At 42.0% G+C, this 22,879-nt stretch overlaps 1 protein-coding gene across 10 annotated transcripts in view; it reads right to left on the reverse strand.

Annotated features, from left to right (window-relative positions):
- Nucleotides 1–22,879, reverse strand: part of SNX25 (sorting nexin 25) — a 164,137-nt gene that overhangs the window by 72,555 nt on the left and 68,703 nt on the right. For all 10 annotated transcript variants that reach the window (XM_064272930.1, XM_064272932.1, XM_064272931.1 and 7 more), the window contains one exon: nucleotides 8,138–8,208. In XM_064272930.1, the coding sequence (XP_064129000.1) occupies nucleotides 8,138–8,208 (71 nt within the window). The remainder of the gene's footprint in view (nucleotides 1–8,137; nucleotides 8,209–22,879) is intronic.

A 22,879-nucleotide genomic window follows, 5' to 3' on the forward strand; every position in this document is an offset into this window, starting at 1 on the left:
AGAAGAGAAGCAGAGAGTGCTGCGGGAGGGACAGCTGATGTCAGAACTGGTTAAAAAAAAAAAAAGGTGGACAGTGGTGGTGTCTGACCGCTACCTCACAGGGATCAGCCTTGGGCTGATCTCGATTCTCATTTTCCCCCTGAAGGAGACAGGTTCTGATGCTGCTAGAACCATTTGACACTTGGGTATTAAAATGCACATATGAACACATCAATGGCCCTCTATCATTTACAGCAGTGGTTCCTGGGGAACCAGCATCTTCTTCGCCAGGGAACCTGTGAGAAATGCAAACCCCTGCGGCCTACTCCAGGTCTTCAGGATCAGAAATTCTGGGGCGGGGCCCAGCCACTGTGTTTTAACAGGTTAAGAACCATGCTCTACAGGTCTCAGTCCAAGCTTCGTAGGGTACCTTATGAGACCCTGGCTTCTAGGACAAGTAAGATTTCAGGAAGGAGTCAACAACATCAGATGCTGCTCACAGGTCAAAGAAGATGAAGACTGAAAAAAGTTCACTGAAATTAGCCAGTTGGACTTGCTAAACTGGCCAAGTTCCATGACCTACAAGCAGTTGATATAATTAGTGGGTAAAATTCAGCCCTCAGTGATATTATATTTGGTCAGGTATGAATGATAAAATAAGGTCAGAGGCAAGAAAATTTTGTGAGCAAACTAAAACTTCTGAGACTAATTGTTCTTAATTGTTTAGAATTTGTAAGTTCCCTGTAAGAACTTTTTTCCTAATTATACCTGATTTCGTTTCCTTGCCAACAGCACAGGAGTCTGAGCAAGGCTGTGCTTACCTCGCCTACTGGGTAATCTGGCTCTGGACTGTTTCAGGATCCATGATCAGATAATTTTTCCCAACCTGTTAAACGGTATTTTTTTCTTTAAATTCTCAAAGTGTTTTCACAATCGCGTGTCATTTCTTTATCATCAACAGCTTTCATTTAAAAAGACCGGCCAGAAACATCTTTATATCCAGCAACAAAACTATATTTATAGATATATACACCACATTCATAAATAAAGTTCTCACACTATTCTTAGGACCGTCCATCTGTTTACTCTTTCTTTAAAATCCTTCAGTTTCCCACTTACAAAGAACGTGTGGAAATTAGGAGAAACAACACTGGACACACAACCTGGAGCATCCCTACATCATCACTCTGAGATAGGAATGAGCCCACCCTCTGTTCCAGGTTTAAAAGAAGCCACAGTGTGGACAGGTGAGGTTTGTGGGGAAAGGTAAACATAACTAACTGTGGCTTCTCCAACTATTTGCCTGATGGCATTTCTTTCAGATCACACTACCTCTAAAACGCAAAGACCTCCAAAACAACTCCACAATTTATTTTGGGGAGCATTTTAACGTTAAAAATTTAACCTTGCATGATGACTTTTACGAGAAGAAAAAACATGTTTGTCTTAAATAAATTAAAGAAAAAATTAGAGAAAAGAATGAGATGGCTACCTTTATTTTATAGTAGCTATCCAGGATCAGTTGATAAATTAACCTTTCATTTGTCAGCCACATCAAAACTCCAAAGGTGACAGAGAAACAAGACTTGCTTCCCGTAACACTCAACACTTATTGAATATTCAACTAAAAAAAAAGGTAAGGACAACGACGAATGCTATATCTAATCTTCAAAAAATAAAAGAGTATCTGTACTTAATTTATAACAGCTTAACACCTACACACGAACTTTAAAGATGGGATAGCAAACGGTATTATGAATTAGAGAAACTCACTTCAGACTGTCAACACATTGTTCTGCTCTAACGACTGGGAACACAGCATCAGTTTTACACAGACACTTGACTTGGAGACAACAGTTTATAGATAACTATAGCTACTATCTCTATAATGAGAACTTCCAAATATTTCTCTCCAGAGCTGTACTCTCTTCACAGTCTGAATCCCAACCTAGAAATGCCAAATGAGCACCTTTCTGTTCTCCTGTCATCTCAAACCCAGAATGCCCAAGACCAATAAGCACACTCACCCCAAAAGAGCCTCCCTCATAGGTTCCCCAACTCTTCCAACGGCTTCACTGAGAAGCCCTTTAAATGATCATCTGAGCCAGCACTCAATCTAAAGGCGAGAAGACTGAGTCCTAGTGAAATAAAAGGACTTGTCCAGGTTTCACAAGGAAAAAAAGCTAGCAGCAAAATCTAAGTTGAACCAAGGTCTCCTAACTCCTGCTATGCTGCTTTTTCTTGTAGACCCCACATATCACATCACCTGAAGCCAATGGGACATGACAGAAATGGCAGCAGACTAGAAGTTAAGATCTCAGCCTAATTTAATGAACTTCTCTAGACTGGTACTTCTTCATCCTTACAATCAGCAGGTTGTACCAGCACTATAGTCCTCCTGGATTCTTTGTTCCATCTTACAATTCATTCCGACATCCAGTCAGTCCTCAAGTAGGCTATTTTTCTTTATCATCTTTTATATCAGTCCTTTTCACTTCAATTACCGAGGACCTAGATAGACCGCAATATCTTATTCCTGGACACCGCATTAGTTTTGTATTCTCTAAAGGTATTTTTTTAAAGTTCCCATAACAAATCTACTTTTTCATTTTTCTATTTCCATTTATACACAGTCATGCACTACACTATCTCTCCAACCCTGTGAGGGCCACGCTGCCCAGTGGTACTATACTGACATTTTTTTTAATCATAAAAATATGAACAAATAGGCTTTAATCATAACTATGCCGTAGCCATACAGGAGCCCTGGTGGCGCAGTCGTTAAGCACTCAGCTGCTAACCAGAAGGCTGGCGGTTCAAACCCACCAGCCGCTCCACAGGAGAAAGATGTGGCAGTCTGCCTCCATAAAGATTTACATACGGCCTTAGAAACCCTATGGGGCCGTTCTACTCTGTATTAAAGGATTTCTGTAAATTGGATTCAACTCCACAGCGACGGGTATGCCATAGCCCTAACCTGAATAAAAATAGGAAAAATTAATAAATTAAATGACTTTTTTTGTCAAAAATTAATTTCTCATAAGATTTTAAGTATTTAATAACTCAAATAATTTATGGAAAATATTGAACAACTATTTTGGTGGAATTATTCATTAAAAATATAATGTAAATATTACATCAAAACATGCTATCAGTGTACAGACCACAGATGAAAAGTTAATTATAAAAATCTTGCGTGATCACACTGATTTGTCCGTATTTATTTGACACATGAGGCTAATACGAACGTAAGAGTTTGCTATGTGAAATAATGCTAAATGTGGCTCTCTGCACAATAAATTCTGAGGTGCACATTCCGTATCTACTGAGTGGTCAAAGAGTGACAGGAGAGCTAACGTTCTTGTTGTTAGGTGCCGTCAAGTCACTTCCTGCTCACAGCAACCCCACGTACAACGGAACACAGCACTGCCCTATCCTGTGCCATCCTCGCGATCTTCGCTATACCTGATCTTGTTGTAGCCACTGTGTCAATCCATCTCCTTGAGGGTCTTCCTCTTTTTCGATGAAGCTCTGCTTTAACACGCATGATGTCCTTCTCCAGGGAGTGGTCCCTCCCAATAACACGTCCAAAGTATGTGAGACGAAGTCTCGACATCCTCACTTCTAAGGAGCACTCTGGCTGTACTTTTTCCAAGACAGATTTATTCCTTCTTCTGGTAGCCCATGGTATATCCTATATTCTTCACCAACACCGTGATTCAAAGGCATCAGTAGTTCTTCAGTCTTCCTTACTCATTGTCCAGCTTTCCCATGGATGTAAGGAAACAGAAAATACCATGGCTTGGGTCAGGTGCACCTTAGTCCTCAAAGTGACACCTTTGTTCTTTAACCTTTTAAAGAGGTCTTTTGCAGCAGATTTCTCCAATACTTCGTTTGATTTCTTGGCCGCTGCTTCCATGGGCATTAATTCTGGATCCTGGTAAAATCAAAACCTTGGCAACTTCATTCTATCCTTCATTTATCATGATGTTGCTGATCGGTCCAGCTGTATTTCTGTTTCCTTTATGTTGAGGTGTAATCCATACCGAAAGCTGTGGTATCAATTCCTATCAATTCTTCTTGGTACAGTGACTCTGTGTCTTCCTTCCATCTTCATTTGATGCTTCCTGCATCATTCAATATTTTGTCCATAGAATCCTTCGGTATTGCAACTCTAGGCTTCAATTTTTTCTTCAGTTCCTTCACCTTAAGAAATGCCAAACACGTTCTTCCCTGTTGGTTTTCTAATTCTAAACCTTTGCACGTGTCATTATAATACTTTCGTCTTCTCGAGCCACCCTTTGAAATCCTCTGTTCAGCTCTTTTACTTCACCGTTTCTTACATTTGCTTTAGCTGCTGTACATTCAAGAGCAAGTCTGAACATTAATGACCAAAGACCAGACGAGTTGTGGGATGACATCAAGGACATCATACAAGAAGAAAGCAAAAGGTCATTAGAATGACAGGAAAGAAAGAAAAGACCAAAATGGGTGTCAGAAGAGACTCTGAAACTTGCTAAGAAGGAGAATTAATAGCAGGCAACAAATACCCAGTCACCTTGACTTTTCTCCCCTAAAGGCTTGTCTCATTTATTCCCAGCACTAGATACCCAACTGCTGTCAAGTCAATTCCGACTCATAGTGTCCCTATACAACTGAGTAGAAATGCCCCATATGGTTTCCAAGGCTGTAATCTTTATGGGAGCAGACTACCACATCTTTCTTCCCTGGAGCGGCTGGTAGGTTCCCTGACCTTTCGGTTAGCAGCCAAGCACTTAACCACTGCACCATCAGGGCTCCTCAGCACTAGATACTGATCCCTAAATGAAGGACCTTTTAGACCCAAATGATATCCTAGGGCCCTAGTCTACTTCACGAGAGAACTCTTACACTCATGTGGGCCTAATGAATCAGAACTCTGAACCCGACCTGATGTCACCCTGGCGTAGAGATCACTTCTCCCCAACTCTAAGCCTCTAAAGTTGTTTAAGCCAGTTTTGAAGAAGCAAAAAGCATACAAAGCAGAGTCCTAGACTTCAAGAAGGGAAGAGATGCTCTGGCTCAAAGACAAACCAAACTCCACCAGGACTATTTAATTAAAATTTAGAATAAAAGTTCAAAGAGAAATACATTTGGTCAAAGAGCTTTTTTAAAATGAGACTTTGCTTATTACTCAATTTCAACTCTCCTAAGTACTGACATGCCAGAAACTATGCTAGGCACTTGTACTTGCTGTTTCATTTACTGGTAGTCACTGAATTAGGACTGGAGAGTCCTTGAAATTCCTAAATACTCTCCTGCATTGCCCAATACAAAAGCCAATAGTCACATGTGGCTATTTAAATTAGTTAAAATTAAAAATTCAATTTCTCAGTCATAACTAATCGTATTTCAACGGCTCAATTAATAGCCATATGTGGCTAGCGGCTACCATCTTGTTTGGCACAGGTATAAAATATTTCAATCATCATAGAAAGTTCTACTGGACAGCATTGCTCTAGACTCTAGGCCCCAGAAAGGCTCAAGTTAGCTTTGCTTCAAACTGAATTTTCAGTCTCCATCTCCTCATTCTTTTTTTTTTTTTTTTAAACTGCTTTAAAACCTAAAAACCAAACCCACTGCCATTGAGTCAATTCCAACTTATAGTGATTCTATAGGACACGGTAGAACCGCCCCTTAGGCCTGTAACCTCTATGGAAGCAGACTGCTACATCTTTCTCCCTAGGAACAGCTGGTTCGTTCCAATCACTGACCCTTTGGTTAGTAGGTGAGCACTTAACCACTGTGCCATTATTGAGATATAAGTCAGACACCATAAATTTCACCCATTTTAATGCATACAATTCAATGGTTTTTGGTATATGTGCAGAGCAGTAAGTACAGTCATCACCGCAATCTAAATGTATAACACTTTCTTCACCCCAAAAAGAAATCCTGTAACCATTAGAAGTCACTCCTGATTTCTCAATTTGTTCACCTTCTCCCAGATGGCAGCTTAAATACAAAGGGGTTGGGATACCCAAGGCAGCTGTAAAGGCAGCTCAAAGAGAAAAGGGAGGCCTGCAAGTAAGAATTATCTCCTGACACTGAGAATGTCTAGTAATATAACACAAAATAAGAAGGGCATTTTTCTGACTAAACTCATGTAAGAAGGAGGAGTGTAAAGAAAACATAAGAGTGGCAAGCAAAATCTCTCTCTAGTATTCCCTTTAAAATATGAAAACAAAGTATCTTCTCTACAAACACAAAGAGAAAAAAGTGAAGAGCGAAGCCCACACTCTTGTAGGAATTCATCAGATCTAGTCTCCTTTGCCCAAAAGCCTCTAGACTTCCCTCCTCATTCAGAGTAAAAGCTAGAGTGCCCACAGTAACTAGCAGGGCCCTTCGTGATCCAGCCCCCTGCCACCTTTCTGACCTCATGTTTGGTTTCTCTCCCAAACTCATGCCTTTCAGCCACTCTGGGCTCCTCAAAGGGGCCCAGAAAGCTTCTGCCTCAGGGTTTTGCCCAGGCCCTACTCCAGATACCCTCAGGCCCCTAAGTCTCTGCTCACAGGTCCGATGATCCCCATTTGAAAGCAAAACATGCCTCCCTTCCAGTTGGCCCAGTATTCCCCACCCTCCCAGCCCCACCCCGTCTGCTGTATTTTTCTCCAAGGCGGAAGTTTCTGGTGGCGCTAACAGTTAAGCCCTTGACTAGCAGCCAATAGGCTGATGGTTCAAACCCACCCAGAGGCACCTTGGAAGAGAGGCCTGCCTATCTGCTTTGGAAAACCTATGGAGCAGTTCTACTCTGACACACATGGAGTGACGATGACTCAGCATCAACTAACAGCAACCAGGCCCACATCACCCTCTGAAATGTTGTTTATTGTTTAACTGCCTCCCGGCCTGGTGCACGGACTGGATGAGGACAGAGATGTCTTGTTCACTGCTAATCATTACCATCTAATAGGTGCTCAGTACACAGCTGCTGAATGAACACAGCTGCACAATCTTCTTTATTGGGCTGAGATAAAGAATTAGTGCCTCTTCAAAGCCTATACCTTTATTTCTTTTTTTACACAGCTCCTGCCTTCTGTCAATGACTCAAGAAAAGTCCCCAACTTCAAGATTCCTTTTGCCTCTGAGTGCCAGTTAGAAGCCTGGGAGTATATTTTAAAAGTCTCTGGTCCAATTCTTCCAGGTTCTTCTAGAACTTTACCCCTGACAGGGACTTGAGTGAGCCTGGAAGCCTGCAAGGTGGAAGTAATGTTTGCTGTCTCTCAGCTTCGAACCAAGGCCCACTCTGCACTCTAGACATGAGCACGTCCTCCAGCTTCAAGTATGAAATGGGGAATACACCAGCATCGAGCAAACTACAGAGGAGCTAAGAGTATTCCTTATTCCTTAATTATCCCTCAGGATCATGCCTGGGTAAAATTCATCTTCATTTGAAGAGGGAAAGAAAAAAAACAGGAAAAAACCATAGAGTATATATTTTTAAATCTACAACAAAAGAATGTAAGAAGGAAAAAAGCTATTAATAATCCAAATGCTTAACAAACGAAAAAGGTTAAGAAAATCATGAAACGTCCACTCACTGGAGTCATTTAAGTGACTATCAAGATCATGTTTCAAGACAGAAATATTGATGAATATTAAGATTAAATTTCAAATATGAGAAAAAATTATGAAATAATGTTTCATTTTAAGAACAGAACAGAAGCAGTTATGCCCAAGAAATATATACTTTCTAAAAATGACGACTACATGTGATTAAAGTTTATAAGGAACACATGGAAACACAGATTCTTGTTAGGATGAAATTATGTTTACTTTCTCTAACACTTTTATGGAAACCCTGGTGGCCTAGTAGTTAAGAGCTACAGTTGCTAACCAAGAGGTCGGCAGTTGGAATCCACCAGGTGCTTCTTGGAAGCTCTATGGGGCAGTTGTACTCTATCCTATAGGGTCACTATGAGTCAGGATTGACTCAACCACAGCGGGTTTGGTTTTTTGGTTTGAACGCTGTTACAGTATTATTTTAATAAATCTGAAATATTTAAATACAAGTCAGATGAATGCTTGTACTTGCCAAACCTCTGACAGGAGAGAGAGGACTGGGGGTAGACCCAGGACTTTAAAATGTATACCTTAAGAAAACAAGACAGGTTCTTACCCTTGTGTCTCTTCAGTTGGGGAAAGCTGCTGATTGTAGTCGCTTGGATTATTTCCACTACAATTTGATACCTGGTTTAAAAAGAGGGAAAGACAAGAGATTGAATAGAAAGAAAATACTATTTTCAGAGACACTTTTAGACTGTATTTGTACAAAGCAAATACAACACAGGAACTGTGAACCCCGCCCAAGTATTATTAAAACAATCTAATGTAGATTAAGCACCTAAAATAGGCCGGGCTTTGTGCCATGTGCTAGTCATTTCAGAGGTCCTGGCGTGAGACTCACGAACCTACTCGTCCAGCTCTGTTTCCTGTTCCGGAAGTCCTACTGCCTGTCCCGTTACTGAAGGTACAAACTGTGAGGTTATGTTCAACTCCTCCCTCTCCGTCCCCTTTCTCCCACCCCTACCCTCTTCTCCCCCATCAGTAACAACAGCCTAAATAAATCTACCTCCTAAATAAATCTGGGCTGTCCAATAAAGTGGCCATGAGCCACATGTAGCTATTTAAATTGGCAACTAAACAAAAGTGCAGTTCCTCACCTCAGTCACACTAGTCACGTCTCACTTGCTCAACGGCCTGTGTGGCTCAGGGACCACGTCTGACAGCACAGCAGAAGGTTCTAGTGGGCGGCACTGTCCTATATACTTGGCAGTGCTGTCCTCTCCCCTCTAGCCCACTGCCACCGTTCAGTGTATGTCCACATTCCTTCTCACTCAGAAGACCAGCCCAGACCAAGAGGATAGGGAGATCTGCGGTGGGAGGGACTCTGGCATCAATATCTTTAAGACACTCCCCAGCTAATTCTAATGCAGTGAGAACTAAGAAACACTGGAATAAAGCTCGAGAAGACCTGAGTCACGAAAAACAAAGCTTTACATTTCAAGTGCTGAGTACAAGCCTAGAGTTGTGGCTCTTTTGAGCATACTCATTTGGGCCGTATAAACCCAGGTTCTGCAGGGTTATCCAGATGTTACCAGGTAACCTCCTCATCAACTGATCTATCCTGAGGTGTTTCTAGCCCTTATTTATACTGACTGATTAAGAATCTTCCTGTAATAAAGCTATTTAATATTAATTCCTACTTTGAACATAAGCTTTGTAAAATTCTAAGATTTAATGCTATATTTGGTTAGTTTTTAGAGCACAAAATAACATTCTTTTACAAAAGAATTAATCATATTCATAGCTATTCACAGACACCTCAAAAATTCACATCTTTTTGTTTCTTCATTTATGTAATATAAATATCAATGCCTGCCCCTCACCACCTCACAGAACGGGCCGTTAGGAGAATCTTCAGTAAGCCATTTGGGGATTGTGGCAGACACCGGTGGTTGCCTACCCAACATTCATTCTCCCCTCCTTCCTTACTCACTGCACCCCAGTTTTATTTTGAAGTAACATACCCAGCTAAAAACTCTAACCTTCTCCCTTGCAGTTAGGGAGGTTAGGAGCAGCCAGATGATATAGTTCTAGCCAAGGAGATATAAGTAGAAGGTGCTGGGCAGAGACTCTAGGAAAGCCTTCTAGAGGGCAGACTCCACAGAAAAGTCCCTTCATCTCTTTGTCCTTGCCCTCTCCCATCTTCCTGCCTGAAACAAGGGTGGCAGTCACCTTGCAGCCATGCGGATGAAAGTCACAGGCTGCAGATGAGGGAGGACAAGGAGAGTTTAGCTCTCCAATGACATCACTGAGCTACCGTAACTGCCCCAGACTGCCTATCCGCAGACATGTACTTACATGAACAGAATAAACCCCTTCCACGTTTAAGTCTCCGTATGCCCAGCTGTCTAACAGTCAGATGACATCCCAACTGATACAGAGCTTTTTGAAGACTCCTACACAGAGAAGATATCTCAAGGCTGGATACTCAAGCAATGTTCTCCAAATTGAAGGCTTGCTAAGACATTAATTACCAATAAAGTTTTCTGGTGGAACTGCCTTCATGCCTCCAAATAATAGTAAAGCACAAAATGGCTCTTTATGTGAATTTTCCTGCCTGGCAATCTGCTCCTGTAAAAGATCACACAGCCTAGAATACCCATGGGGCAGTTCTACTCTAACACGTGGGGTCACTGAGAGTCAAAAATCGAGTCCATGTCACCTAACGGCAACAGTGAAAAGTGCTGACTTTTCACTCCGCTCCAGCTGTCTCCAAACTCTCCCTTGGACATTGCCACCTGGACGTCCTGCAAAATAGGCCTAACGTCCTTTCACTCAGTAATTCCAGTCTCGGGAACTTATCATAAGGAAACAATTCAACAGAAGCAAAAAACTATCATACACACGCTTGTTGTAGCAACTTCTACAAAGAAAACTAAGGGAGATAAACTATGTGATCAATATGTTTTCATTCAATAAACATTTGTTAGGCTTCTCCTGTGGTCTAGATACACAGGAATGACTATCATCAATATTGTCCCTGCTTTCAGAAAGCTCTGGGGACGTACCAGACAAGGGGTAGGCACTTAGCCGATAATATTTAAAATGATAAAGACTGCATAAAAAAACACTAGTTTAAATAATACAAAAAGACATATACATTTATAATTGCAGATATGTGGAATATGTGGGTATATGAACCAGGGCTATAAGGCAAAATAGAGACATACGAAAATGACGTACAGCTGTGTTAAAATGGTAGCATTATGAGGTCATTTCTTTTTTCCTTGTTCCAAAATGTTATCTATCTTTCTAAATATCTATCTAACCTCTATCTCTGCCTGTACAAACTGCACAGTAAGTTTTCCTCACCTCTTTGTTCTGCACTGCACCACCATCCTTCTACTGTTCTAAGCTCAAAATCCTATCATGTTAGGATTGGTACCTCCTGTAACAATAAATATCAGCCTCCAATGCCCTATTCATTAGTCCTCTTTAAATTAGCTCCTTTTTTTCTCCTCCTTCTGCTACCATCCTACTTCAGGCCTCTTCTCACACATGAACCACTGTAATAGCTAAACAGTCTTCTAGTTGGTCTCCTTGACTTCATCCTTCCTTCTCCCATCTAAACCGTCTTGAACGCCCGTCAAAACACCTTCCTACAAAGCCACCTTAATCTCATCCTTCTCTTGCTCAACACCTCCAGCAACCCCCTACCCCCACCCCCACCCCAAGACTAACCCTACATTCCAGCCCGCCATTCCCTCTACAACCCGGCTCCGGTCCTCTTATCCAACCCAACTTCTTTTTGCTCCTCAATATAAACCTGGATTTAAGCCAGGCCAGCATCCATATATACTGCCCTCTCAAGACCACCGTTGCTCTCTAGGCTCTCGCTCTTACAGTGATTCCTCCTGGGAGGATTCTCCTCACTTGTCCACCAAAGCAGATCTTACTTCTATTATTTCTTCCCCAGCAACCCTAATCCACGTTAGCATCTCTCTTCCCTGAACTTCTACATTACTTCTGCTCTAACAGTACCCAAACCAAAAAACCAAAACGACTGCCGTCGAGTCAATTCCAACTCATAGTGACCCTATAAGACAGAGTAGAACTGCCCCATAGGGTTTCCAAGGAGCGCCTGGTGGATTCAAACTGCCGACCTCTTGGTTAGCAGCCATAGCATTTAACCACTACGCCACCAGGGTTTCCTAACAGTACCCGCGTATCTACTATTTTATATTGTTGCTTCAAAGAGACTTATTTCCAGAGAGGGTGCTGTGAAGAAAACGATGCATCCAATCATTTCTGTCAAAATATGATGACACCTCTGAGCCTAAGACAAAACTGTGGCTTTGTCTACAATACAGCTATGCTGACTTTTTCCTCCCAAACTAGACCACAGACCCCTCGAAGACAACGAATTGTACCCTGCATTCTTCTATTTTACCAGGCTTGGCACTAGAAATGTGGCAGACACTCAGTACATATTCATAAGCTAATAAGAGTTAACCTTTCTAACACTTAACAAGTATAAATAATATTCTGAACAATTGGTTCTCTTGATATTCTAGTGATGAGTGTTCTGAAGACAAACGAGTCATCAACAGTACTGAAGAAAAATACACAGCGTCTGAGTGAAGAGTTAAAATTTTTAAACAAAATCAGAATTATGATACTAGCTCACATTTACAGATTCATCAGTACCAGGAACCTGTTTAGATATTTTAATTTACATTATTTCATTCATTTAATCCTCACAATAAGGTGCTGGAATTATCCCCATGTTACAGGAAGAAACTGGAGCACAGATGGATGTATTAGTAAATCTGTAAAGGTCCCACTGCGTCTGAGTACTGGGGCCATGATTGCAGCCTAGGCTGCCCGACTCAAGCTCACGCTCCTACCACTTTCCTGTTACCCTAACGCCTGTATATGGATGTTTATCTTGTATGAGGCCTTTCAAGGTATTTAGGCATGACTAAGGATTTTTTTTTTTTTTTTTTTAAGGATAGACAGACAGGGCTCTGGTGGTGCGGTGGTTAAGAGCTATGGCTGCTAGTCAAAAGACCATTTCGAATCCACCAGCCCCTCCTTGGGAACCCTAAGGGGCACTTCTACAGAATCTCTTTACCATCTTATCGCATTTCACTTCCCTCTCACTCAGCTCCTGCCAAACCAGACCACACGCAGTGCCCCAAACACACACCAGAGCTCTTATCCTGACTCCCTGGCTTTGCTCTCCTATTTTTTCTCCCTCTTGTACACAACCTCTCCCCCTTATCTGTAGAAATCCTATTCGCTCTTCAACAGAGTCCATTCCTCTCTGAAGCTTTCTCAGATTCCTCTCCTTTGCTGGGTGAAATGCTCGGTCCTACCCATTTCTTCAGCTCTTTATGGTTCATTTCTGGTCTTAGGATCGTGCTTCATATTTAGCCATTCATATCCACATGGGTCTCCCATGCTGCACACCAGACCTCTTGACGGCAGAGGGTGGAATCCAAGGACCCACAACTAGATCTCTTCACACAGCACTTGGTACACAGAAGGCATTTGAAGATGATTACTGAATTTGTATAATTCTTTCACTTGATACGAAAGGCAACGTAGGAAATGAGTGACTCTTCACTCTGATTTTTCTCTACAAATCCAGCCAGTATACACATCCAGATGCCGGCTATCTGTGAGGTATCCCTGGTACTCTGTGGATTTCCTCCTCTAGAGGAGACATGGCCTTGCCAGTGCAGAGTCTGGTTCAGCGATCAGGAGGAGGGTACTTGTAAACATTTCCTTGATTCAGAAATACACAGACTGTTAATATATTTATATTAAATGATAATGGAAACCTGATAGTAAAGGGAAGTGGCACAACAAGAATTCAACTGTTTTCCAACTCTGGCAACATCCTATCTACAACGTCCCTTCTCCCAGGGCCCCCTCTGCCACCCCCCCCTAAAAAAAAAGCCACACAGAAATACCCAGCCCCCGCTCCTCCATTGGGTTTTGTACACTTGGTTAAATAAAGACTTAGAGCAGGTCTGTATTTATGAACTCTTCCCACCAATCTAAAACTCATCTGAAACCTTACACAGTCCTTCGAAATAGTCACCTCAGAAATCTACAGACTTGTTTCCCTTCTGTTCTCTATGGTTCAGAATAGCTGTGGAAGTCTATTAAAACTAACCAAAAAACTGACCTCTTCAGTTCATTAGGCACACCTTACACAAATTTTATTTTTAAACTATTACTTCAGCGCTGTGCTCTTGGGTGTGAACATGCTGAATGCCATGAGGGAGTCAAAGGCAGGACAAGCCATAGCCTCAGATGTACAATATGAAAAACAGTTTAAAATAGTGTTTTATACAGAAATAAGGACATATTATGGGCTAGAGTACTACTGTAATAATTTTTTCACCAAAGTTGCTACAGGCTACTTTGTACTAGGCTCTCAGATGCCAAGGGACAATGTTTCATTGGTGATACCTCAGTTAAAGCAGTTGAGAAAATTAAAGCCGAGGTGGCTTCCACCTGCTGAGTGGACGCCCACGGCACTACCGAGAGGGTCTGCTAGGTGATTCAGGAACGGCAGTGAAGAACGCGAGCTCTGGCACCAACAGGCTGTGTTTGGATCCTGCCTCCAACACACACTGTGTCACCATAGAAAAAGTTAAGCTTTCTAAAACCCAAGAGACCTCATCCATAAAAAAAAAAAAAGGAAAAATAATATTCTTCCTCATAAGGCTGTCATGAAAATCAAATAACAGTTTTAAAACACTGAGAACAGTACGGAGCCCACAGGGAGAGCTCAGAATGTTAATTTGTTACTGTTCCTTCTCCAGGGAGAGGGCACGCACCTGTGTTTCTAAAACCCACATCAACACCTAAAAAGCAGCTTTACTTTTTCCTGATTAAAAAAGCAGCTCAGCCCAATCAACCTAGGACCACCAGGATTAGATCTGCAATCCGACAAAATAAGGTTTATTGACCTCCTGCAAAGAGGGACAGACTGCAAACCAGAGGAGCATGGGGGTCTCTACTCAAATAAATAAAAATACAGAGTCACTATAGGATTCTGGATGAAATTAAAATGAAGCAGAGCTTGATAAAGAGGTTGATTTCAGAGGAGCTAAGGTTCTGCATCCCTGGAAACTACAAAGTTAAGACATAAGGAAAGCTGAGTCCAGAAAATAAATCGAGGCTGCTTCTCTGTGTCAAAGCAACTTAGATTCTCTAGGCAACAACAGGATGTATCCTTCTTACTGACATTATTTGAGAGCAAAGTTTCCGATACTCTAAGATTTCAGAGAACAAAGTTACTCAGAGTAAGGAAGCAGAGCAAGGGGCTGCTAGGACAGTCACAGCTGCAGGGCCCTCTTGGAGAAACGCTGCTTCCTGTCAACTCGCGGCTACCTTCAGTGCCTGCCGTTCCAGTCAAAGGAACTGCCCAGCGATTTCACTTTCTCAGTCTGAGCCACGGTTTCCTTTCTCTAAAGCAAGACATGTTCGATGAAGACAATTAGGAAAATACACAAAAGCACAACACCAAAAGTTAGCCACTGTTAACATCTGGTATACCTTTATAACCATTTTCCTATGTAAACACGTATTTGTTGCTTTATAAGATTGGGTTTGTGCTACACGTACTGCCTTAACAGGCTTTTTTATTTATCAGTGCATAAATATCTTTCTACATTAGTAAATACTCGTATGCGATGCTATTGTCACATAGTCATCCATCGTACAGATGCGTCAATTTTTCTGGCCACACCCTTATTGTTAGGCATTTTGCAAGAAACATCCTTGGGGAAATCTTTGTACACATTCATGATTCTTTCCTCAAGGTTAAGTCTTATGAGTAATTACTGGATCAACAACAAGGCACTTTTGGTGACTTGTTTTTCATATTACAAAATTATGGTACAGAAAGGTAATAATTTCTACTCCCACCAGTAGGACATAAGGTGTATTTCCTGACACCTTTGCCAACCCCAGATGTCATCAAATTTTTAATCTTTGCCAGTATTGCAAACAAAAGAGATATCTGAGTTTTCGTCTTCGACAGCTATCGTCTCACAAGGCGTGTTTAGTGACGTTAAGCAGGAAGTGTCAGGGAACTGTAGCACACAGAAGGGACTCAGAGGAGTAAGACCCACTTTCCAGGAAAGAGGCTTTTAAACCCATCTCCTATTTTTTTTTTTTTTTTCCTATCTTTCTAGCGTGCAGAAGGCGGCTGATTCCACAGAACTAACGCATGTTTCCTGACCCTTTTTTATTCCTAGGAAATGGTATCTGAAAAGAATACTGGAGTATCCAGCCACTCCATACCCTCCCCCAGTGTGATCTTAAAGGCTCTGTGTCAACTTGGCTGGGCCATGATTCCCAGTGGTTTGGCAGTTACGATGTAGTCTGGCAGTCGTATAATGAAGCAGTCACCTTCATGATGAGATGGGATATAATGTGATCACCTCCATGATGGGATCTGCTGTGAGCAGCCTATTGGCTGAAAGGGAGTTTCCTTGGGAGTGTGGCCTGCATCCAATACCGGTGGACTTTCTGGCAAGGCTCATTGGCTTTTACGTGCTCTTGATCCTGCCGCTGGCTCCTGTTAGTCTGACCTCCGGTTCTTGGGACTTGACCTAGCAGCTTACCTGCCATCTTGCCTGCCCATCTTGGGATTTGTCCTTCTTTGCAGCCTGTGAGCCAGAGTCCTGCTGTCTGACCTGCCATTCTTGGGTTTACCAGTCCCTACGGCTACATAAATCAGGAGAAGCCTTCTGCCTGACCCACGGACTTGGAACGTTCCAACCTCTACAAGCTCGTGAGCCATTTCCTTGATATGAATTTCCCTCTATATATACATATTTATACGCTTTACTGGTTTTGCTTCTCTAGAGAAGCTCAGCCACCCAAGGGCTGAGGAAACCTTTATTTCCACACAGCTCTACACTATCCGAGCTGCACCAGCTAGGAAGCTGTGGACCAAAGCAAACTGAGGTATCCTGAGCTTAAAACACAGGTACAACAAATGTTGTATTTACATGAAATAATGTGAAAATACATACACAATGTATTAATAGTTCTTATCTACTTGAACTAAATGATTTTTATTCCCATAGTATTGCTTCTCCATATTTTTAATCTTCCTAAAATAACCATTTTACCATATATTAATTTTCTAGTTTCTAGAACTTATAGAAGTTACATGTTACAGAAGCTACATGTTACAGAAGCAACCAAAGCTGTCACCACTGGCTGGCTGGTATTCTTTAATTAACCTCACATTTCTTCCCTCTGCTGCCTTTATCTGCTTTCGACCATTGTTCTGCCTATTTTCGTATAAACTATTAGTATCACTATAAAAGGGTGTGTATGTCACCACTGTTATGTTTCATTCTCCATTCTTAGGTTTTTTAGTTGAGAATGCTTACTGGATACCACCTTTAGCTGCCTATTTTATGGTCTGTACTGAAAATGTCATGACTTTCTCATTCACTTTGAAGAAGGTTCTAAGGTGACTTTATTGTGTTGTCCCCATTTCATCCATTAATCCTATTCAAGTCAGGATCTCAGACTTTTGTTGCCTTCTCCTGACAACTGTTATTTTCTCAGCTCTTATTAGGAGTCTAGTATGTGCTGAGATCCCTTGAGGGCGTGATCAGTTTGTGCTCAACTTCTAACCTAAAGGTCGGCAGTTCAAACCTATTCAGTGGTCACACGGAAGAAAGGCCAGGTGATCTGCTCCCCTTAAGATTGCGGAACAGTTCTCTGTAACACATGGGTCGCCATGAGTCCCAACCAGCTCCATGGCAGTGGGATGGTATGTCCTGAGAACTGTGTTAATGCGTTACATATATTATCTTGTTTAATTACCACAACAACCTTACAAAGCAGAAACTACCTTCTCTATTTTGTAGTTAAAACTGAGTCACAGAATTTGCATAGCTTCCCAAGATCACCCAGCTCTCAAGCCATAGAGCAAAAATGCAAACCAGGTCTGCTAAGTCGTTTCCTTCAACTCTCGAATCCATGCTCTGGGCTAGGACCTACTTTTGATGGTTTGCTGATGACTACAGGCTGACTTCTTGTGTTGTTACTTCTACAAAAACTGCAGTTCTGTCTAGTGCAGGGTCATCGAAAGACACCGCCCACAACACATCACTCAGTGCTGAGCTGCAGCAATTCATGAGGTTGTACCAGCTCTTGACAGCCAACTACTAAGTTTTCAGGAATTTTTTGTTGTTGTTGTTAGGTGCTGTCGAGTTGGTTCTGACTCATAGTGACCCTATGCACGACAGAACAAATCACTGCCCAGTCCTGTGCCATCCTCACAATCGTGGTTATGCTTGAGCTCATTGTTGCAGCCATGGGTCAATCCACCTCATTGAGGGTCTTCCTCTTTTCCGCTGACCCTGTGCTTTGCCAAGCATGATGTCCTTCTCCAGGGACTGATCCCTCCTGACAACATGTCCAAAATATGTGACACGAAGTCTTGCCATCCTTGCTTCCAAGAAACATTCTGGTTGTACTTCTGCCAAGACAGATTTGTTTGTTCTTTTGGCAGTCCGTGGTATATTCAATATTCTTCGCCAACACCACAATTCAAAGGCGTTAATTCTTCTTCAGTCTCCCTTATTCACCGTCCAGCTTTCACGTGCATATGATGCAATTGAAAATACCATGGCTTCGGTCGGGCACACCTTAGTCTTCAAGGTGACATCTCTGCTTTTCAACACTTTAAAGAGGTCCTTTGCAGCAGATTTGCCCAATGCAATGCATGTTTTGATTTCTTGACTGCTACTTCCACAGGTGTTGATTGTGGATCCAAGTAAAATGAAATCCTTGACAACTTCAATCTTTTCTCCATTTATCATGATGTTGCTTATTGGTCCAGTTGTGAGGATTTTTGTTTTCTTTATGTTGAGAGGTGCAATCCATAGTAAAGGCTGTGGTCTTTGATCTTCATCAGTAAGTGCTTTAAGTCCTCTTCACTTTCAGCAAGGAAGTTTGTGTCATCTGCATAATGCAGGTTGTTAATGAGTCTTCCTCCAATCCTGATGTCCGTTTTTCTTCATTTAGTCCAGCTTCTTGGATTATTTGCTCAGCATACAGATTGAATAGGTATGGTGAAAGGATACAACCCTGACACACACCTCTCCTGACTTTAAACCTATCAGTATCCCCTTGTTCTGTTCAAACAACTGCCTCTTGATCTATGTAGAGGTTCCTCGTGACCACAATTAAGTGTTCTGGAATTCCCATTCTTCGTAGTGTTATCCATACATTGTTATGATCCACACAGTCGAATGCCTTTGCACAGTCAATAAAATACAGGTAAACATCCTTCTGCCAGGATCCATCTGACAGCAGCAACAACATCCCTGGTTCCATGTTCTCTTCCGAATTTGGCCTGAATTTCTGCCAGTTCCCTGTCGACATACTGCTGCAGCTGCTTTTAAATGATCTTCAGCAAAATTTTGCTTGCATGTGATAGTAATGATATTGTTCAATAATTTCCCCATTCAGTTGGATCACTTTTCTTGAGAATACGCATAAATATGGATCTCTTCCAGTCGGTTGACCAGTTAGCTATCTTCCAAATTTCTTGGCATAAACAAGTGAGCACTTCCAGTGCTACATCTGTTTGTTGAAATATCTCAATTCATATTCTGTCAATTCTTGAAGCCTTGTTTTTCCCCAATGCCTTCAGTGAAAATTAGACTTCTTCCTTCAGTACCACCAGTTCCTGACCATATGCTACCTCTCAAAATGGTTGAACTCCGACCAGTTCTTTTCTGTACAATGACTGTCTGTTCCTTCCATCTTCTTTTGATACTTCCTGCATCGTTTAATATTTTCCCCCATGGAATCCTTCACTATTGCACTCGAGACTTCAATTTTTTCTTTAGTTCTTGTAGCTTGAGAAATGCCAAGCATGTTCTTCCGTTTTGGTTTTCTATCTCCTTGCACATGTCATTATAATACTTTGTCTTCTCGAGCTGTCCTTTGAAATCTGTTCAGTTCTTGTATTTCATCATTTCTTTTGTTTTAGCTGCTCAATATTCAATAGCAAGTTTCAGAGTCTCTTCTGATATCCATATTGGTCTTTTCTTTCTTTCCTGTCTTTTTAATGACCTCTTGCTTTCTTCATAGATGATGTCCTTGATGTCATTCCACAGCTCATCTGGTCTTCAGTCACTTGTGTTCAATGCATCAAATCCATTCTTGAGAAGGTCTCCAAACTCAGGTGGGATACACTCAGGGTCTTACTTTTGCTCTCGTTGACTTGTTCCAATTTTCTCTGGTTTCAACTTGAACTTGCATGTGAGCAGCTGATGGTCTGTTCCACAGTCAGCCCCGGCCTTGTTCTGACTGATAATATTGAGCTTTTCCATTGTCTATTCCACAGATGTAGTCAATTTGATTCCTGTGTATTCCATCTGACAAGGTCTATGTATACAGTCGCTGTTTATGTTGGTGAAAAAAGGTATTTGCAATGAAGAAGTTGTCGGTCTTGCAAAACTCTATCATGCAATCTCCAGCATGGTTTCTATCACCAAGGCCATATTTTCCAATTACCAATCCTTCTTCGTTTCTACCTTTCACATTCCAATCACCAGTAATTATCAGTGCATCCTGATTGCATGTCCAGTGAATTTCAGACAGCAGAAGTTGGTAAAAATCTTTGATTTCTTCACCTTTGGCCTTACTGGTTGGTGCGTAAATTTGAATAATAGTTGTATTAACTGGTCTTCCTTGTAGGCATATGGATATTATCCTATCACTGACAGCGCTGTACTTCAGGATAGATCTTGAAATGTCCTTTCTGACAATGAATGCAACACCATTCCTCTTCAAGTTGTCCTTCTAGGCATAGTAGACCATATGGTTGCCAGATTCACAATGGCCAATACCAGTCCATATCAGCTCACTAACGCCTAGGATATCGATGCTTATGCGTTCTATTTCATTTTTGATGATTTCCACTTTTCCTACATTCATACTTTGTACATGCCATGTTTCAATTATTAATGGTGGTTGCAGCTGTTTCTTGTCATTTTGAGTCATGCCAAATCAACAAATGAAGGTCCCAAAAACTTGACTCCATCCACATCATCAAGGTCAACTCTACTTTGAGGAGGCAGCTCTTCCCCAGTCGTCTTCTGAGTGCCTTCCAACCTGAAGGACTCATCTTGCCACACTATATCAGACAATGTTCCGCTGCTATTCATAAGGTTTTCACTGGTAATTCTTTTCAGAAGTAGACTGCCAAGTCCTTCTTCCTAGTCTGTCTTAGTCTGGAAGCTCAGCTGAAACCTGTCCACCATGGTTGGCCCTGCTGGAATCTGAATACCAGTGGCATAGCTTCTACCATCAGAGCAACACGCAAGCTGCCACAGTATGACAACCTGACATACACATGGGGGTTTCAGCGTCCCCCCCTCAGGAATTAAGCCACAATTATTAGAAATCAAGTAATACAACCTTACAATTAAATAATTTACATTAAAAACAAAGGTGATAAGCACTCAAATCTCATTGTTTGCTATTTTTTTTTACTTCACTTTGCTACTACTTATGCCCTTGAGGTTATTTACATCTATTATATCTGCACAGTAGAAATACCATGCTACTTGCATACCTCTTCCCAACTCTACGCTCAGTGATGTCATGCTCGTTTTCGACTTATTGCGACCCTATAGGACAGAGCAGAAGTGCCCCATAGGGTTTCCAAGGAGTAGCTGATAGATCTGAGCTGCCAACCTTTTGGTTAGCAGCCGAGCTTTTAACCACTACGCCACCAGGGCTCCAATGTCAGGCTAAAACCCATTGCTGATGAGTCGATTCTGACTCATAGCGACCCCACAGGGCAGAGCAGAACTGCCCCATAGGGTTCCCAAGGAGCGCCTGGTGGATTCGAACTGCCGACCTTTTGGTTAGCAGCCACAGCTCTTAACCACTACACCACCAGGGTTTCCGATGTCATGCTAATAGCTTTAAATTGGCCATGCAGGAGTATTTACACCACAGAAATTGGCAAATGTTATAAGTCAGGGATTCTCAGTCCCCCTCAAAAGTTGGTTGTTAAAAATTACCAGCACCTCACTTCCACCACTTCTCACTACCATTCCTTTAGTAGATCTTGTCAATCACAAAATTCTTTCCTGCTGAGTCTTTTTTTTTTTTTTTAAGTAAAAAGTACTACACAACCTCACCTACTGCCACCATGTTTTATTCCAGATACAAGAGGCCCCATCCCTGGCCTCTCTCCACTCCTCCCCAGGAGAGAAGGAGGTTTTTAACATGTTCACACAGAAGAAGGGACTGAGCAGGTGTAGCCCAGCCCTTTCTTTCCCTTTCTCATAGGAGAAGTTCTCTGTCTCCCAAGAGAAGCCAGGTGGGCTCTGCACCTGCCAGAGTGTCCATGGGAAGGTGGAGGTAGGGGGAGATACCAAAAAACAACAACAAAACCAGTTGCCTTCAAGTCAGTTGAAGCTCATGGTGACCCCCACATGTGCCACTGTAGAACTGCACTCCATGGAGTTTTCAACGGCTGATTTTTTGGAAGCAGATCACCAGGCCTTTCTTCTGGGTAGATTCGAACCTCCGACCTTTGGATTAGTAGCCAACTACTTAAGTGTTTGTGTCACAAGTACTCCAGGGAGAGGGACAGGGAGGCTTATGTTGATCTAGCCCTGCTAGATGGCAAAGACTGTCTACTTCTGAGATATAAACCACATTCTCCATTATCTGATTTATCAGTAACAAAGGGAACGTTTGGTTTTCAATTGCCTTATTCCGTGGCTCTAAAAGGGTTCGCACCTCAGGGTGGTGAGAAAAGTGTTATTTATTGGGCCTTCTCAAACCCTAAGGCTCTGCAATGCACATCAGCCAGCCACTGGTAATTGACCAGTGTTCACAAGTCTTCGTTTCCTAGTGCTGATGTAACACAAATACCACAAGTAGGTGGCTTTTAAAAACAGAACTTTTCTCACAGTTTAGGAGGCTACAAGTCCCCATTCAAGGCACTGGCTATAGACGAAGGCTCTCTTTGTTGCCTATGGGGGAAGATCCTTGTCTCTTTCAGCTTCTGTAGTCCAGTGTTCCTCGGTTCCTTGGCAATCTTCACTGTGGCATCTGTTCCCCCCACCCCTGCTTGTGCGTGCATGTCTCTGCATCTATGCCGCTCCTTATAACTCAGAAGTGATGAGGGTTAGGACACACCCTGTACTGATATGACCTCATTAAAAAGACAAAAAAAAAAACACTATTTCCAAATTGGATTACACCCACAGCTGTAGGGGTTAGGATTCCAACACATATATTTTGGGGATGCACAATTCAACCCATAACAACA

The sequence above is a fragment of the Loxodonta africana genome, chromosome 19 (assembly GCF_030014295.1).
Source record: "Loxodonta africana isolate mLoxAfr1 chromosome 19, mLoxAfr1.hap2, whole genome shotgun sequence".
In the NCBI taxonomy this organism is placed as follows: Eukaryota; Metazoa; Chordata; class Mammalia; order Proboscidea; family Elephantidae; genus Loxodonta; species Loxodonta africana.